This window comes from Grammomys surdaster, unplaced genomic scaffold (genome assembly GCF_004785775.1).
Source record: "Grammomys surdaster isolate TR1022 unplaced genomic scaffold, NIH_TR_1.0 325, whole genome shotgun sequence".
In the NCBI taxonomy this organism is placed as follows: Eukaryota; Metazoa; Chordata; class Mammalia; order Rodentia; family Muridae; genus Grammomys; species Grammomys surdaster.
The window spans coordinates 2,669,575-2,689,529 of NW_021604744.1; the positions used below are offsets into that span (position 1 = coordinate 2,669,575).

At 43.4% G+C, this 19,955-nt stretch overlaps 1 protein-coding gene across 3 annotated transcripts in view; it reads right to left on the reverse strand.

Annotated features, from left to right (window-relative positions):
• Magi2 (membrane associated guanylate kinase, WW and PDZ domain containing 2) overlaps positions 1–19,955 on the reverse strand; it is a 1,345,877-nt gene that overhangs the window by 21,882 nt on the left and 1,304,040 nt on the right. Inside the window, exon 22 of one of the 3 annotated variants that reach the window (XM_028778111.1) lies at positions 17,055–17,143. The exons of the other annotated variants lie outside the window; for them this stretch is intronic. Within the exon in view, the coding sequence (XP_028633944.1) occupies positions 17,055–17,143 (89 nt within the window). The remainder of the gene's footprint in view (positions 1–17,054; positions 17,144–19,955) is intronic. 3 annotated transcript variants of the gene reach the window in all.

Sequence of the window (19,955 nt, forward strand, 5' to 3'; positions counted from 1 at the left end):
CTCTCTCTCTCTCTCTCTCTCTCTCTCTCTCTCTCTCTCTCTCCTCTTCCCTCCCTTCTTCCCTGCCTCTCTCCCTCCTCTCTCTCATCTCCTGGCTCCTCTTCTCCTTCTCCTCCTCCTCTCCTCACTCCTCCTCTTCTTTTCCTTATTCCTCCCACCATAGCTCCTCCTACATATCACCTTCCTGTTAAAATAAAACTTTTCTCTCAAGATACAATTAGAACATAACTATACCAATTTGTATCAGTAAGGTACAAGATAGACATAATACCCAGCCCATCATTTTGTTGACTAAACAGAATCTGTATCATTTCTCCTAACTAAATGACTTAGTTCTGAACCTGGCTTTTTTCTTGGCTTTAGAATGAATGTCAGTTGAACACCACCCTCTCAGATCTTTCTCTCAAAGTAAATAGCCTGGATTGGCTATGAGACTATAAGTCTTCAACCCTGTCAGAAATCCAGAGTGACTGAATTTACTGAAATTATGGGAAGCACAAAGTATACCTTCTAAAACTTAGCCAATTTATAGAGACCACTGAACACCTGGACAGTCCCTATACTACAAAACGTTGGAGCATCTGATCTTCAGCTTTCTGGCCCAGGATCATCTGACAGACCTAATAATGCAGAATTATTAAGGGCTGATTATTCTGTCTTGGCAGATATAATCAGTTGACTATTCCGCAAGTGTGTCCTTTTCTGGACAGTAATTTGTCTGTAGATGAAAAGAGGCAATTCTTGCCTAGTAGCTGTCTCACCACAACTGGAATAATTCCAAAGATGCTCAATTTCTTCTTACAATCCAAGACAGGAAGCTGTCAGGAGCAGACAGGTCTCTAATCAAAATGAACCTTAATACAGACATGTTTGTAACGTCAATTCTGTGGACTTCTGAAGTTTTGAAAACCAACTATCCATGTAAGGCAATCTGGACTGTTGTCTGTTAACTCCTCTCAGCTATTTCTAAATAAAATATAGAAAACACCCTAACAATAAACTCTGAGCCATGAATTTGCTATAGGCCCTTAACTCACAGGCTAACCATCTTGAATCAGTTAAAAGAGTTAAAGAAGGACTGGGTCTAAGCCTTGTATTCTTAAATGTGTTATATAGGCACAGTGCCTATGAGAGTAACAATATTAATCTCACTTCTATATCAATAAGAAACTCGTACCAATGAAAACCTTAAATCTGAAATCAAAGTAAATTTTGTACCATTTAAGAAATTATAACTTCAGCTTAATCTTCTTTTGGATTTGTTGGAAGAGGATTACTTTCTTGCTCTTTCTAGGGTATAATTTCCCTCCTTGTATTGGAGATTTCCTGCTATTATCCTTTGTAATGCTGAGTTTGTGGAAAGATACTGTGTAAATTTGGTTTTGTCCTGGAATATCTTGGTTTCTCCATCTATGCTAATTGAGAGTTTTGATGGGTATAGTAGCCTGGGCTGGCATTTGTGTTCTCTTAGGGTCTGTATGATACCTGTCTAGGATCTTCTCGCTTTTATAGTATCTAGTGAAAAGTCTGGTGTAATTCTGATAGGTCTGCCTTTATATGTTACTTGGCCTTTTTCCCTTACTGCATTTAATATTCTTTCCTTGTTTTATGCATTTTGTGTTTTTATTATTATGTGACGGGAGTTATTTCTTTTCTGGTCTAGTCTATTTTAAGTTCTGTAGGCTTCTTGTATGTTTATGGGCATCTCGTTCTTTAGGTTAGGTTAGTTTTCTTCTATAATTTTGTTGAAGATATTTATTGGCCCTTTAAGTTGGGAATCTTCACTCTCATCTATACCTATTATCCTTCGGTTTGGTCTTCTCATTGTGTCCTGGATTTCCTGGATGTTTTGTGTTAAGAACTTTTTGCATTTTGCGTTTTCTTTGACAGATGTGTCAATGTTTTGCACATGAGATTCTCTCTTCTGTCTCTTGTATTCTGTTGGTGATGCTTGGATCTATGACTCCTGATTTCTTTCCTAGGTTTCCTATTTCCAGAGTAGTCTCCCTTTATGATTTCTTTATTGTTTCTACTTCTATTTTTATGTCCTGGATGGTTTTGTTCAATTCCTTCACCTGTTTGGTTGTGTTCTCTTGTAATTCTTTAAGGGATTTTTGTGTTTCCTCTTTAAGGACTTCTACCTGTTTACCTGTGTTGTCCTCAAATTCTTTGAGAGTGTTATTTATGTCGTTCTTAAAGTCCTCTATCATCATCATTAGAAGTGATTTTAAATCTGAATCTTGCTTTCTTGGTGATATGGGGAACTCAGGACTTTCTAGTGTGGGAGAACTAGGTTCTAATGATGCCAAGTACCCTGGGTTGCTGATGCTTATGTTCTTGTGCTTGCCTTTCACCATCTGGATCTCCTTAGTGCTACCTGTCCTGTCTCTGACTGGAGCCTGTCTTTCCTATTATCTTGGTTGTTTCAGAACTGAGTGGGGTGGGTGTTACTACTGGGGTTAGAGCTAGGGCCCAAGATCTGCTCAGTGCTCAGGTGCAGACAGGAAGGAACCAGTGCTCTGGGTCAGGAGTGAATTCCTGGGTCCCAGTGGGTCCCAGTTACTCCCTGTTTGGGGTGGGTGTTGCTGTCTCCTTACCTAAGATACTGCCAGGGTTAGGTATTGCTCTGGGGAGGCCCACTTCCTGGGTTTTGTGAGATTCGGTGCAGAGCTGCTGCCTGGGATCTGCTCTGATTTATTATTCTTAAATTACGTGTAATTGTGTGTGGGTATGCGCACATGGGTGTCAGTACCGGTGGCGGCCAGGGGAACTGGAGTTACAGGTGGTTTTGGCTGCTTGATTAGGGTACTGGGAACTGAATGTGGTCCTCCGTAAGGACAGTGTCTGCGTCCTAACTCCTGAGCTATCTCTCCAGTCCCGTCATGTTTAATCCTAATGTAGAATTATAATTTAGTTTTTATTTTTGTCTTGTTTTTTAATCATAGCATTATGGAAGACTGATTGGTGTAGGAATCAGAATGAGAGATAATTAATTATCTTCCTTGACAAATATTTTGATTTGGAGTGTCTATTAGAAGAATACCAGTGCCAATGAACTAGATATGGTAGCATGCCACTGCTGTGTGTGTATATGTGTGTGTGTGTACGCAAGTGTGTGTTATATGTGTGTATGTGTATGTATTGTGTGTGTATGTAAGTTTGTTATATGTGTGTGAGTGTGTGTGTATGTGAGTGTGTGTGTGTATGTATGTATACGAGTATGTGTATGTATGTGTGTGTATGCAAGTGTGTGTGAGTATGTGTGTGTATGTGTATGAGTGTGTGTGTGTATGTGTGTGAGTGTATGTGTGTGTGTGAAGCAGGTGATAAATAATGAAATAATGACAATTAATTGCAATGTCAGGGTGACCATACTAAGGACCTTAGTGTCATGTCTTGATACAAGTGGGAATTAAGGCCAAGCATGATTGGAAAAGAGTCAGGCATTTCATACGGGGAAGATGACCCTAAATTGAAGAGTCTGAGGTATGTAAGAGAGCAAGAGCCATATAGTGACTGCTGCCCCGTGTCTGCTTCACCCTTTATTCAGACAGTGAGGATTCTCACGCTTGAGGCAGAACAATGGGCTAGCCCTGGGAACAGCACATGGATTCAGAACCTTGTCTTTTTGACCTTGTAGAGTTCATATTCTGGGGAAAGAGGACACCTAAAGAAATGACTGTGGTGAACTTTAATAGACCTGCAGATGGAGTGGTATCAAGACATAGGAATGCTTCTTAGAAACACATTTTTGTGTTGATGTATCTGAATCGTGATGGTATTCTCCTGAGCCCTTGTGTTCCAGTCAACAATTTTATGGCTATGCACATATGTGGGATGGCTCTCTCTGCTCCCATCCAGGATCTGAAGACGTAGCTAATCAGAGCTGAACTTCAAGTTCACTGACAACGGTGCAGTTCTCTGACAAAGAGCGAGGAAGCAAATCAAAGTGCCTTCATTTTTAAATTGTTGAGCATTGGATGGATACAAAAATACAAATTCATTAACTCCTCGGGATCCCTGACCTTCCTACTTCCTACTTATCACTTCCTTGGCCCTTAAGGCACAGACTAAGCTGAGGTCTCTCGGAAAGAGGAGAGGCTGAGGTAGTGACCTCAGTGCTGCTCTGAAACTCGGTTCCTGCTCCTTTTTACTTCTCAAACTGAGGGAAGCCCCTCAACAGCTCTCTCGGAGGCAGCTGCAGTCTGTTTGTTTCCAGCTATTGTATTTGTTTGTTTGTTCTTTTCCATTGGGCTCAACAGCTTCTGTAGCTGTACCAGAGCTAGATGAAGTACCGTTTGTTTATAACTGGCATACCTTGGCTTCACTGTGAAACATGCTGGCTTTTCCTGTAATTGAAGGTCTTTAGTGACCATGGCAACATGCTTATTAGCTGCCAAGGTCAGCGAGTGTTCTGGTCATTTGTTGTCGAACTGCAGCTGACTTCTGTGGAAGGTATTTAGGGGACTCTGAAGCTTTAATCCATGTGACCAGCAAGCTGGGTGGGAGATATAGTATCCCATGTGTGTCCTGTCCTCTACTGAGTTCTAATATATATGCCTCATGATACCTGAACTGTCACATCCTTCCTATCCAAGCCAAGGTCAAGAACCAGATGGTGTCTGGTGCCCCAGACCTGGCAGTCTTGTTGCTATAGAAACTGAAAAATGAACACACAGTTGAGCAATGGAACAGTGAGGAATGTAAGGCCAAAGTAAGGCAGCTCCAGAAAGAACCAGGGATAGTCATGTGCCCAGCGAGTGTCAGGCCCACGGAATGAGCAGAGATCTCTTGGGACATTACAGGGAAGGTTGCTGGGCTATCAACTTTAAGGTGTCTTCCATATGTATGATCTAGGCTAAACATTGCAACCAGGAGGACAGAATTAGCCAACAGCTCCTTTTGAAGCTAAATATGAACACTGATTTCTGACTGGATTAACTGTGGCCAAATCATGGGGCCACACTGGGAGCTCTGTGGAGGTTATTTTTAATCAACCTTCCCCACCAGGTAATTTATAAAAGTGCTCATAAGAAAGAACAATGTTAGCTTTGGAGCAACGGAATAATGGTGGCAGACATTTTCTGATTTGGAGAGCAGAAATGATCTAAATCAAAATCTATAATTAAAAAGGATAATGACTTCTAAATTAGTTTTTATTAATAGAATTAAGCCATGCTATGTCTTATGTATCATAGAGTTGATATTAAAATATTCATCCTTAATGAAAACATATGAGCTGAATGATTTAAGAGTCACATGCTGCATGTTACTTTATAACATTAAACATATTAATGAGCAATGTGACATAGCTTAAAGACTCTGTATCACCAGTAAGTGTTTGTGGTTGCTTGTAGATCTGGGTCATATATAGATTGGAGTCACACGACCAGAGAGAAATTCGATAGATTGGTTAGAGAATGGCCATTTCTTACAGATAGCCTCAGGCTGCTCTCTGCTTCTGGTTTTCACATAGCACTCCTATCTGGGCTAACTCTGTGGAGCTATTCCTGCCTGAATCCCTCTCTGAAATGCTCCTCCACCACAAATCTCTGCTGAGGGCTCGTACTTCCATCTGCAACCTACTCTTTCTGGTGACTAATGCTTGCAGAGAGAATTACAATTCCATGTTGTTGCAGTGGTTGTGGGACAGCACCTAACCGGCTTTAAATACCATTTCTCCACCCCTTGTTGTGGATGTGTGTTGGGGGCGGGTGGGGGCAGGGCATCTATTAGAACTTGACAAAGAAAACCCACCAGTTCCAAGGGTGCAGCTTCCCAGGCTGTACCTGATGACACCCTCTAAGACTATATCCGGAGGAGCAAAACTATCAGTGCTCTGCTTTTTCTCGAGCATTACAAGGATGTCTTAATGTTTTCTTATTTGGTTCAGAAGAGGAAAATGAGACCTCTAAGTGCTCAGGATCTCATTGAACACTGATGCGTTTCAGAATTTATATCTGCAATTTTCCACACGCTTGTGCTCTTGGCAATGAGATGCTCACACTACAATCGGGTGGTCCTTTGGCCTATGAAATATGCCACTGTTTCTCTTTCCAAATACCGTGTTCTATTTTGGGGCTGATAATGAAAGGTGTATGATACTTATGCCAAAGGGTCAATAAATCTTTCACAAGAGAGAAATTCACCAGGTGAAAGATGCCCAAATTTTCTCTTTTTTCAATATAGAGACATCCTCCCAACCCTTACTTGTACCAAGTGTCATGACTCTGTATAACTCAGTTTTGCCCTTGAATGGTTTTTACCCTTAGCTAAAAACCTATCTGAGCCTTAAGGATGTCCTATTCAAAATGCCTTGTTGTAGACCAATGTTTTAAACTAGTATTCTGATTCATTTAGGTAGTCTCTCTTTTCTACACCAAAGATTCTTCAAATGAAGCCAATGTTTAAAAAGGAATAAAAGGAAGAAAAGGAAGGAAGGAAGGAAGGAAGGAAGAAAGAAAGGAAGGAGGGAATGAAGAAAATAATTGCCCCCTGAAAGACTGGTTAAATATGAATGAGTACCCTCAGCTTGGCCAAGGCAGTCCTGAAGACTAGGGATGGTACTTTCTAAACAAGGTTGTTACAAACTTCAACAGCACAGGATTTCCCAGAGGTGGCCGCTGCCTGGTGAGCATAGCGCGATTAGACAGAGGCAAGACCTGCCGTCTTGGTTCTTGCCAGTTTCTCAGGTGAGGCTGGCAGAAATTCCCTTTGCATCTTCCATTTCTCAGCTATCCTTCTCACAGACAGACTCCTCCTGAGGGCTTGAGATGTTTCTCCTAGAGGCCTGCCTGGTCTGGTTGCTAACAGAAGGGATGACGACTCACTGAGTGTGCTTCACCGAGTTCCTTTAAAGTCACCAACTCCAGGGCTTCCCCAGGATTGAAGTTCTTTTATGTTCAAATGGCCAGAGCCACCAGAGTCTGCTTTGCCCAGTGATGCCTCTGAAGACAGTCTCCTGGCAATGAGGGAATCCCTCCTGATTATCAGCCTGCTTTGGTTCTGTGGATGAGTCACTGTCTCTAGTCACTGTGCTATATATAGGTCCATTCGCCATCAGCAAATGAAACCTTTCAGGCCCTATTCTCAGAGAAGTGGCTTGGGTTTCCTTGTGACTCTGCTTCCTCCAAATAAGTAAAATACACAGATGCCCTCAGGTTCTGAGTTACTGGAGGGCCTGTGAGTTTTAAAACTGTCAGAGAAGTGTGTTATGAGATTATAAAGCCCTCTGTTTCTTTGAGAAATATCGTTAGGGCAGCTTAAAAACAAACTGAAGAAAGTGGAAGGAATCATGAAAATAAACTGAATTGTGCATATACAGAAATATGACACCACTACTGGTCCTGATTCTCATTTCCAACTTTGAAGGAAGTCCTGTGGTGTTGGTGAGGCTCAGAAACTGAGGCACATCCATTTTTCTGGGACATCAGAAAGTGGGACATTGAAAGTGGGACATCAGAGCCCAGGACAGTGAGGCACAGCTGAGGGGCTTTGTGGGTTAGGGGCAGCTTACCACACAGATTGTGCTTACTCTCAGCTCTTACCACTGTTCATTACAACACATTGTGTCTGCCCCAGTTCACAAATATTTGGTTAATGGCAAAGATACTTTAATGAAAAAATGTTCTCCATCATCTAAGAATGGCTCCATATGACAGCCAGAGTGTGACTGTCTGACTTCTTCCGTCTTCTCCAAGAACACATCTATCCTTCTGTCTGCAAATTTCATTTTCCAATTACCTTAAATAGAAATCAGTGTTATATGGGATGATATGACCACAATGTATTTTTTTTGCAAAACTTATTTATAGTAGAAAAATAAACAACCAAAAATTAGTCTAATAGACTTGCTAACTAATAAATTCATAAAATAAAATGCTAAGAAGTCATTAAAAATGATCTATGGAAGTATATTTAACATCATGAGATGCTATAGTAATATAGACATTGTCAGAGAAGAAACCAAGATGGTTATATTTTAAAAAGAAAACTAGTTTCCTTCCTTTGATTATTTTTAGTTTTATTTTTAGTTTTGAAATACTTTATAACCAATATGTAGTATGTTGTTAAGATAAGAAAAAGTAAAGGTTGCCAAAAAAAAGAGACTACTTTTAACTTTTTCCAGAAGTAATTTTCTGACCAGAAATTACAGAAAATAGTCATGTTTCCCTGGATCTCCTCTGGTGTTCTTTTCTTGTTGCCAGGTAGATGTGTGAACTTTATAGGTTGGGTAGAGTAGGAAAGGCTCAGATAAAGATGTAAGCTACAGAAAGCTAAATGAGGAAAAGTGTGTCAGCTAAAAACTGTTAATGTTGCTTGGATTCAGAGGTGAAAACTATTAGGAAATTCCAAGTCCCCAAACTCCAAAAGGCTGCCTGGATATTTGGAAAGGGGCACAACCTAGGCTTACAGAAGAATTTCTGGAGGTAAGATAAAAGCCACCATTCTTCAGGAACTTGGGAAACCTGTTTCCCTTGACCAAAAGGAGTGGGTTCCCTTAACTCTGGCAAAGGAGACACATGGCTACCTGTGGTGTCAATCAAAGCCCATGCTGCCCTTCAGCTTCGTCCAGTATCACAGGTACCTGCTACACACTGCAAAGCCCATGCTAACATCCTAGCTCTCCCCTTCTCTCCTACTCTAAAGCCCCTCCAGCTCACAGACTTCTCCCTCCACTGCACTTGCTCTCCTTACAACCCCTCTTCCTCCCTCTCTGTCTCCCCCTCATACTCCTTCCTGCCCCACCCACCCTGTTCCAGCTTCTCTCCTGGTCCAGTTTCTCCCTGGTCTGGTCTGCTGGCCATGCTCAGTCTACTATTTTCTTTTTCTTTTCTCGACTCTTCCCGATGCCTTTGGCTTCTCTCTCTCTCTCTCTCTCTCTCTCTCTCTCTCTCTCTCTCTGTCTCTCTGTCTCTGTCTCTCTGTCTCTCTCTCTGTCTCTCTGTCTCTCTCTCTCTCTCTGTCTCTCTCTCTGTCTCTCTGTCTCTCTCTCTGTCTCTCTGTCTCTCTCTGTCTCTCTCTCTGTCTCTCTGTCTCTCTCTCTGTCTCTCTCTCTGTCTCTCTGTCTCTGTCACACATACACACACACACACACACACACATCTACAATAAAAAAACTTCCCCTTAACCATACCAGGAATTGGTCACATCATCAATTTATATAGAAACAGCTGCAGGAACCTAACGCAATCTGTCGTGCAGCTCACACTGAACTTCACTCAAGGCTTAGTTGTGTTTTGATAGTTTTTCAAACGTATGCCTGTGAGAACCACCCAAAGACCGGCTACATGTATTATCCCCGTGTTGTAAACTGTGCTAACTGTGCATGCCTTTTTTTTTCCCTAGGTTGGAAAACAAAACCTATCCTATCTCACTAAGATATGATGGTTCTTATAATGCACCTTCTTTATAGATAACATTAAAAATGGAACAAATTTAATATACATTTGAGCAAAGCATGCTGCAGTTTAAGTAATCTAGTTTTTATACTAGGGTACTGAAGACAGGACAGGTAGGAATTCTTGTTTTAAAAGCTCCCTCACCTCAGGTGTCTTAACTCAGTTGCTGTTCTTATTTGGGGATCCATGTTTGTATTACCCTCTTCTGACATCAGTAATTTTAAGGTCCTTCATCCACAGAATAGCATATTACATTTTTACTAGATCATAACTTTCTAAAGAGGCGGGCCTTAACTGTGATATTTCCTTTCTGGCCATCCATTCATATATACAACATAGAGGCAGCACAACTGGATGGTGAGCTGGGACTCTGGAATGTGGTACCTGTTCTCTTAGCTAACATCTGTCTTAAGTTCCATTGAATACAGCTACTGCCTGGAAGAAGCTCTTGTGAGAGCAGGTCAGAAGGAGCCTAGGTAAGCAAGCCACCAGAACCTAAGAGATTCAGCACAGGCAGGTCCTCATTCCAAAATCGGTCAAAGGTAAGGAGCTATGAACTAAGTGGCAAGTGCCATCCCTAATGGTCTAGCAGGCTCCTCCTGACTGCTCCTTTGAGAACCTCATTACTTCTCATCTACAGGCCTCAGGACTGCCGAGTTCCAGCACAATTTACAAAATAAACCGAGAAGGCAGAACTGCTCTGTGCTAACTCTGCACTAGTTCTCAGTAGTGTCCGATGCATTTACCTTTAAAAGTATTGTGGTAGAAATTCACAAGGTTTCATCTAACTCTCTGTGAGTATTCGATGCAGTCAGGTTAAATGCAGCAGATCCCTACAAACATGAAACTAACCCATCCCTTTCTGCCTGCCTGGCCACATCCTCACAACCGCGCTCCGCCTTCTGAGGGGCTGGATACTTCAGATGTGAGTGGAGCTGCGTAGGAGTCATTCTTTTGTAAAGAGTTTGTTTTGTTTAACAAGAAAGCTTCAGCCACATTGTTTTGTGTGCCTGGATTCTTGTTAAGGTCTGCATTAGTTACTCTTATGGCTGTCACCAGACACAAGAAGTGAGCGAGGGCGCGAGGGCGCAAGGGGGCGAGGGCGTGAGGGGGCGAGGGCGAGGGCACGTCTTGCACTGGACAGGGAGAGAGAATTAAATTCAGGCTTTGGACTCACCCCCACTACCAGGCCAACTATGGTGAAACTTAATGCCATGGACTGGGAAAATAGAAAGAGTTAGGGAAATGTTGATGGTATGGTAGGGAAATGGTCGGTAGGGAGCAAGGCAAGGCAGTTAGCCACAGGTTTTCTTGAACTCAGTGCCAGGGCTGCTGTGCCCTGTATCCAGTATCTGGTACAGAATGCCCACGAGTAGAGCTGAGTTCACAGATGGAGCCCAGAACACAGGCCCAGCATCAGGAAGAGCCTGACACACGTCGGGTGGCATGATTTCTAGTCTCTGGGCGTGGGCTGGAGCATCCTCCCTTTCTCCCCATCACTGAACATGTTCTTGTAGTGGCGAGACTTCAGAGCATCCTGGCGTAGCCCTGGCACCTGTACCCCAGTGGTATAGACTAAAGTTTCATCCTGGGTTGGTAATAGTGGTGTAGGCCTTGATGCTCCCAGAGTGTAAGCTGGGTAGCTTCTAGTGCAGGTCCTAAGAAGGTTTCTGTTTCCATCTGGATCCTCACGTACATATGTGAATGCCACTGTCCATGTTTCTACAAGAATTTTTGCCTTCTGAGCCCCTACCAGAGTCATACAGTAAGCCCTGCTTAGAGAGGTGTAGGCCTTTCTAGTCTAGTTCTTCAAGATTTTCCGAATTCCTCACACAAATGAATTTGAGAGACCATGTGGTCGGTCAGCTGTGGGCCATAGTCCACAGACACAGCGATGACCTCATTTTCATTTCACACTTTCTGTGTCTGTAGTTTATCATTGCCCCGAAACACCTAAGGCAATAGACACATACTCTGTGCATGCCCCACCTCCCAATTCTGTCTTAAAGGCCTGGGGAGGGCCTCCATAGCTATGTTTCAATATAAAAGCCCCAAGAGATTGTAACAAGTATCCGGGATTAAAACTGTTTCCAGAAACATATCTCAGTACCCATAAGTCTCTTCTTTGACCACAGCAACTGAGTGTTTAATGTTTCCAGCAATTGCCCTTTCCAAGAATTCCAAGGTCTTTCAGCTCCTGTGCTTTTTTGAAGCAGCAACATGTTGTAGTCTCCGAATTCACTTCTTGGTTCCCTGTCTGTTACTCTGCTCATTATCCCCCCTCTTGTCTCAGACTCCCCAGGATTCTCATTTATATTCTCCTATTTTTAGTCTGCTCTTTATGGTTCCTCTCAGTCTTCAAAGCTTTGCACTAAGAACCCAGGCTAGAAGCAATAGCAGCAACACAAGGTCCTTGTTCTCGTGGTGTCTGAACCCCCTGACGTAGATGAATGATGATTACGTCAGGAAGCAGGGAGAGAGAAGAGTGGAGAGAAAAAGTGGAGCTTCAGAAACTGAGATGACTGCCCCTTGATAGACTTGGAGAAAGGATTCATCAAGGGGCAGCCTTTAACATGGGTCTTGACGAAATGAGGAAGAAAAGCTTCTAAGCTGAGGGGTCAGCATACGCTAACCATGTGGTGGGGATACAGAGATGGTGGTGAGTGTTCTAGTGCAGCCGAGACACAGCTCTGTGAATGGATGTTGTACAGGACAAGAGATAAGATCAAAGGGGAGATGGAGGCCAAGCCGTGGGTGGATTTAGGGACAGCTCTAAAGGTGTGTGCATGCGTGCATGCGTTTGTGTGTGTGTGTGTGTGTGTCTGTGTGTAAATGCTTTCCGGGGAACAGTCCTTTAGGATAACTACTCAGTGTGGCTTCACTGGTCAGGGAGAATGTACCCAGAGTAAATGAGATGCAAGACTAATCTCAGAGCATGGGTCTACACAAAGACAGAGTGACGGTTGGAGTGAAAGCGAGGCAAGTGGAACTCAGGTCTGGGAACTTGCTGTGCAGATGTGTGCATACGCACCTACACATCTGAGCAGGGAAGTCAGGTAAGGTAGAACTGGGCAGCTAGGAGGCTGATGGTCCCACAAGTAACATTCAAGTCATGATTCAAGTACAGTATTTTAGGAGGCAAGGCCATGAATAAAAATGTCAATACAAGAAATTACTCAGCAGGCACTAGGAAGGTAGTGAGGGTTTGGTATAAAGAAAGAGACCTCAAAACAAAACAAAACACTCCCCAGGAGACCAAGAAAACCCAAACGACCCAGCATCAGTGTGTGCGTATGCATGTGCATATGTGCACATGTGCATGTGTGTGTGTGCATGTGTGTATGTCTGTGTGAATGCACACATGTGTCTGTATGTGTGCATGAGCATGTGTATGTGTTAAATGGGAAGACAGCTGGGGACCCTGGAGAAGTAGTCAGAGGTTCTAACCCACTGGTCTGTCATGCTAACTCTTAACGAGAGGCCCAGGGGCTGAAGAATGGAACCAATTACCATGGAGAGATTGGTGGTCCTTGAGAAGACTCTCTCCCCTTTAAAATGGTTCCAGTGGAACTTAGATTTTAAAATGCAGCTTACCACAAGGAAGGAGAGATTAGAGAGAACACTTTCCTTTTCAGAACATTAGCCAGAGAAGTAACACAGTGTGTAATTCCAATAGGGGTGTGATTAAGTATTCCTCAGAAAGAGCATTTCTTTGTGAGAGAAATGAGATGTTTTCTTCACCCTGCCCTCTGACAGACTAGGCAGAAAACCAGGAGCTACTTTTCCTGACTGGAGCAGCAGGAGCCTGGCTACCCAAGGTCACCCAGCAGGTTCCCGATGGCTCAGGATGTGGGATATCCTGGGCAAACAGCCTATGGTGAGGTCTGTGGTCTGAGGACAGGTTTCCAGCGTTCACCATAGCATTTATTTTGAGTTGTGTGCCTGGCTTTGATCTAATCCAGGCAGCAATTCGTGATTATAATCCTGTGTCTGCCCAATTCTCATCTTCCAGTTCTCTCCCCAGCCTATGCCATGTGGAACAGCCACTTTAAAAAAAAGAATATTTCAATTTATTGCCAGCACTGTACTGCTGTGTTTTTAAGAAAACAGATTTAATGGTAACAATTTTTCAGTAGAGAGTGTTCTACCTAATCTCTTATTAATTCTTTGGGAATTTAATACAATGTAGTCCGATTACGTTCTTCTGGGTTTGTACCCCTCGTTTCTCCCACATCTGTCCCGACCTCCCCAGACCCCAAGCTCCATCTCCTCTCTCCTGTAAAACATTTAATAGTCTATCAACTTCAATTTGTGTTGTCCATAGAGATGTGCGGCTATCTATCAGAGTGCAGTAAACCAACCAGGAGCCACACCCTTAAAGAAAACTGTCTCCCGGCTCCCCAGAAATCAGCTGTCCATTGCTCTCCAGTCAGGGGTGAGGGCTCACGAGTCCCTTCCCATTGCATGCTGGGATGATCACTGGCTTGATATTGTGCAGGCAACCACAGCTACGTGAGTTTATGAGCACAGTGATCCTGTTACCCTCCACCATTCCCTCTGGTCTGCAATGGTCCCCGTGTGTTGAGGAGAGGTGCCGTGTAGATGCCTCACTGTGGCCGAGGACTCCTTAAGTCTTTTGTTTTTCTGCACTCTGAGAACAACAATTTTTTTTACCTGGAATCTTGTAGGCAATTCTCTCAGCAGCCCTTAAGAACCCCCCTTGTCTTAAATGACTTTCCTGCCTCTTAGGCTGCTGAAACCAAGGGACACCGAAACCTGCCCCTTCACTTGCCCTAGTTTCTTGCCTTTAGCAGACCTTAAAGATGTCACACTTTGGAGCTTACCCAACCGAGTCCCCGCTAGCTTGTCTGTACATAACTCCTCCTCATTCTCTTTTTCTTTGTTTCCTTTTTCCATCAGTGGGAATCTAAAGAAGAACCTCGCAAATACCAGACACATGCTGAGCACTAAGCTGTCTCCTTAGCCCATTTTTACTTTTTTGAGTTAAGATCTTTTTATGGTTCCTAGCCTAGGCTTGAATGTACTCTGTATGTAGCCTTGAACTCATGATTATCCTGCCTCAGCCTGTCTTGGGTTTGGATAACAATGATCACCGATATTAGTTTTCAGCATTAGGGGCCAGTTTGTTGAATCCACCAGGTCTTCACTGGGTCTAGTACAATGCATTGTGGGTGCCCACTTGGTATTAGAAGTCTGAAAACTCTTAGACTATGATAGTGCCATCATTTTTAAAATGTGCTTCATATGAAGAGTGGTGGAGATTGATTCCGTATGGATAGACTACATCACCTCTAGTCACCTTTCTCTGTGCCTTAAGTCACCTTGCTTTCTTAGCCTATAAATGCCCCCAAACCCTGCTCTTGGCTGCCTCCCTCCATACTTGGCTGGCTGGGAAATAGTCTTTGTTTTGAGCTACTTGTCTGTGCAGTGTGCATACTGTGTGCTGGACTGAACAGTCCTGGTTCAGTACCACTCCCACCCCTCGGTCACTACCACCTTCTCCTTGCCATGACAGTCATACAGACTCTATGTCTGTAATGCACCTTTTGGGGAGTCCATCCTTACTCCTGGAAAGCTCTGTTCTTCTGAGATCCCCACACCTTCAGATTCTACTCCTAAGGACTGTAATCACCACTCTGTTTGAGGATCCCTCCATGTAAGTGTCTGTCAGACTCCTGAGACGCAAGTCCCAAGCAAACCCGCTAGTCTGCCCTAACTCTGACCCACCCCATCCCGCTCTGTTGAGCACCTGCATTTTCTATCTCCAACACTGAAGCATCAAACCATCTATCAAATGCAGACTCAACGTGCTGCTCCTCTACCTCCAGATCTGCCCCCACCATGGTCTTTTACTATTTAGCCTATGTGGCCTATGATTACATTTTCCTGACTTTGTACTAGCTGTTTCCTCTACTTTAATACAGCCTGACATCTTGTTTGCTCAAGTGGAACTGCATTTATCACTGTAGGTCCAAGTAAGATATCCCATCTCAGGTAGAATGTTCTGGAACTCTTCCAAGTAGACTTCACAGAACACAGTTGCTTCACTCCCTGTCTTCCCTAGTTCTTCCATACCAGGTTGCCATGGTGACTGTATACTCTCTTAGTCTTCTCTGTATCCCTAGTAAGAATCCAAGTGCCTGGGGCATATGAGGTACTTAACACAGCTGTGGAGTTCCTCCTGCCCAAACAGGGCTTGGATTCAGTCACTGTGTATCCCCAGCTATCTTTTTCTTTTCAACTCAAATGGGTTGACGCAGGCCTTGTTTTGTTATAACAGAAATCCATTCTCTGATCACTGGATTAGGTGTCTCCAGTGATAATTTCATGGCCCTGTTATACGGCAACCTCCTGCTTTGTGCTCTGTCTTTGATTTCCTGATTAATAAGTGATCCACGAGAGACAGACACTTCCAGAGATGATACATTTACAACTTTTTTGGGGGTAGACATCTTCCAAGAATGATGTGACAGGGTCTACGTATATAGGTATATATATCAGTGTAAATTGCTGGTAGGCTAATTAAATGATACACTTTATCTAGTAATATCATCTTCCATGTTAAATCTAAAACATTCCTGGATGATAATTAGAAAGAGCATTGAGGACTGTGAAGTATGTTTCATAAAGAAGTCAGAGAACTAGCTTAGAAGAATTTGGCAGTGAGATGCTTAGCCTTGCCCACAGCAGTGCGAACAGGCAGAGTCAAACCAGAGCTGAGACATACGTCAGTGTCACTCTGACATGGCCAACTGTGGGGACTGAGCATGAACTTTAGTTGCTGCTAACAAGTCAAACTGTCATTTTAAAGCCCCAGCCCAATTAAAGTGAGGCTGAAGCCTCGGCCCTGTAGGACTAGCCAGTGGGAACGTGGACTGCTCCAGGCAACTATTTGTAGCTTGACCCATAGTTACAAGGCTGCCGTCTACGTCTTGATTATGTCTGTGGAACATACTTTTGCTGTCTGTAAGAATTTTCACCAAATGTTAAACTGACACAAAGCCAGCGCCTGGGAATATTCCCTTAGGAAACAGTGGAAGACTTACCGTCGGGATGTAAACTCATGACTGTTCATAAATAATCACAAGGACTTTTTTTTAAAAAAAATATTTCCCATTAAACATGGTGCACCACAGAATATGGAGGAAGGAAGATCAGATCTGGATAGTCCTGACTGCCATAAAGCAGGCTGGGAAATACCATGATACCAGGGGAGTCCAGAGTTCTTGGGGTCAAAGGGTCTGCTAACAGTGGCTCTTTCTATCTCATACAGGGTTGCATTTGTACATTTGGCTTACGGAGAACTAAACAGACATCCAGGAGGCACAAATGTCTGTGGGGCAGAACTCAGCGAGTGTAGACTCTGTTGATCAGACTCTGGTGATCTCCCTTGTGCATTTCTTCCAGTGAGGGGCGTCCTAGACTGGTCTCCCTAGAGTGTAAGGCATCTCAGATTCTGAGGAACTCTTAACTGCAGCCTTATTACTTACAAGATCTCAGTTACAAATGTTCTCCAGAGTTCTAGCAGCAATTAGACAAGCTACTATGAAAGAATGCATTATATATCAGTTAAAAACATATGCAAACCAAGCATCATTAGAGAAAGATAATATTCATGCAGAGTTTACAAACCGTGTCTTTAGGGTGGCCCAGTAAGTAGAAATATGGGGACCCATGCTTGTCACTTTTCATGCACATGGAGAGGCTGGAAGGTACCATTCCTAAAGGAAGGGGAGGAACAGCCTAGGACCAATCATTAGGATTAACAGAACCAGTGACAAAGACATTATTACTGTTAGAGTCAAGATTGTTCAGTATGTTTAGAGCAGTTCAATAAAAGCCATCTAGGCAGTAAGAGTAAACACCTCAAGTAAAGCTAGCCCTCCCAGGCATGCAGCAAAGTGAAATTAGTGAAAGACCAAGCTCTATGTATATTTCAAAAATAGATTTTTTTCTCAAAATACTGAGGGCATTCTGAGGTGCTTCTGCGGAAGCACAGATATGGGTAAACTTTGAGCTGGCAGTGCCAGAGCTCTTACGGTTTCTCTCATAACGATGGGTGTCTTAGTGACATCATCTGTCATTTGAGAATCAGTCATATTCTAAATTTTAGAAATTAAAGAAATTTTAGAATTTTAGAAATTTAAGAAATTCTAAGATGCAGTCATGGAATTCCTGTGTTCACAGTTTTATTTTTCTAACATCCTAATAAATCCTTTTCTCACCTATAGTGTTCTGCTTATTGATATTCAAAGTTTACAGTTGACTTGCTGGATATAATTGCTTTCTAGAAAAAAAAAGCAGAGAAAACCCAGCAGCACATTGGCTGTTCCATGCCTCTGCTCACCGGCTGTGCCTCTGGTCTCCAGCCAGTCTGTAACATCAGTGAATCAGCTGTAACATCAGTGAATCAGCCCACAACCTCTTGGTCTCGCCGACTGCAGCTGATGGGCTGCAGTTCTTTACCTATACAATCATGGCCACTAGACATTCTGAAATATTCAGATCAAAAGAATCTCCAAGGTATAAATGGCCAGGAGAGGCCCTACAATGTCTGCTCATGTGCTCTCTGCTGACACGGTGTGAGAGGTGGGTGTGGCTCACTGTGAGAGTCATGCTATCCAAAGAACGTAGTTCAGGAGCTCAGGCACGTTGCGGCTATTGTCATCTTTGTCAGAGACCTCTGATGACATCTTCTATATACAGCTTGTTCCCTCCATGGGATCTGGCTTCCTTGTACAGAGTGAACCAGGACCCCACAGGGTTTTGGATTGTGTGATGGGGGTGTTTTATCTAGCGTGATGTGTGTATGAAGGCAGAAGACTACAGCGGGAGACATACCTAACACAGTGGGTAAATACAGAGAAGAACCTCCCTGCAGTCAGGAAGTCAATGCTTGACAATGAATGCTCTAAGTGGAAATTAAATTTCAGGACTTACTAATTGAGTTCACCATTTAGCCCTGCCAAAAAGCAAGTAATTTCATGTGGAAATGACCAAGCTGCTTCAGTGTCATGCAGAGAAGGCTCTCCCTGGGTTTCAAACATGGCCTTTAGTCAGCTTGAAAACATATGTGCTAGCTAGGTAACTGCAGGCCCAGAAAGTGAAACAAAGGAGCCAAAAATGTGGCAGGGTGCGCCGCCTTTGGCAGGGTGCACAGCCTTCGGCAGGGTGCACTGCCGTGAGGGCAGGAATGGAAACTGCGGGGAGATGCGAAGCAGAGCTTTGCACACCATGCGAGGAATATTAGTGCACATATTATAATAGGCTGTGCCCAGCCCTAGAACCTACCACCCTGTTGAGCTCAGCATCAGCATCACAAGTTACACATTGTTCCCCAAAAGACTAGGGATCTTCTTAGAAATATAAAAGCAGCCAAGCAAGGCCTGAGACACTAAACAGTTAACAGCCGTCCAGTGTTGAGAGCTTGTGTTTGTCCTATTAAGTTCTTTTTTGTTTAAGCAGCGTGTTGAATATGTGACTCTCAAAATTTACAAATTTTCTTACAATTAGGCCGTATAGTTTAGGCCCAGGGTAAGGCATTATATGATTTTTATCTTTGATCCCAACTGAAGGAATTCAGTTCAAAGGAAACATGAGGAAGTCTTTGTAAGGACAGGACATGAAAGCCATGCTCAGAATTTGTGGATAACAAAATTCTAGCCTTCTGTTGGCAATGTGAAAGTGGTGCAAAGAGGAGTCAGGGGTCAGAAGAGGATGGCCGACACTGCAGATGCCATATCCATTTGTTCCACCCCAGAGAATATACAGTGCTGAAGGTGAGCTCCAACCCAAACAATGGCCGTTGGGTGGGACTGATGTGTAGCTTCAACACTTGTAACAGTGTGATGGGCCATGTGCCTGGCTGGGGTCAGGAAGTATATGGGGGGTATTTACACTTTTCTTTCAAATTGTCTATCTCCTGAAATAAATAAATATAATAGTAATAATATAATGTTAGGTATGCAACTCACTTGGCAGAGTTGCCTAGTATACGTAAAGCTCTGGGTTTGATCCCCCAAACTGCATAAGCTGGTGTGGTGGTGCATACTTAGAAACTTAGCATTTGGGAGTGGAGGCAGAAAGATCAGAAGTCCAAGGTCAACTTTGCCTATACAGTGAGTTCAAGGCCAGCTTGGGATATATGAGACCCTGAATCAAAAACAAAAGAAGTAAAAGTCTTAGGGCTGAAGGGAGATACCAGTGGACAAGAGTGCTTGCCCAGTAAGAGTAAAGACCTGAGTCTGGATCCACGCTCCCAGGTAAAAAGCTAGGCATGTCTCTGCAGTGCCCGTAACACCCTGCCTCCCTAATTCTCCCCCTGCACGGTGTACTGGGAGGACAGGAATATTGTAGGGGCTTGTGGGCTGCCAGCCTAGATCAAAGTTTATGAGAGACTTGTGTCTCAAAAGTAAGGTGGATCAGAACATGGTGCGTTCTCTTCTGGCTCACACCTGTACATACACATGAGCCTTCCTTTCTCTAACACACACACACACACACACACACACACACACACACACACACACACAC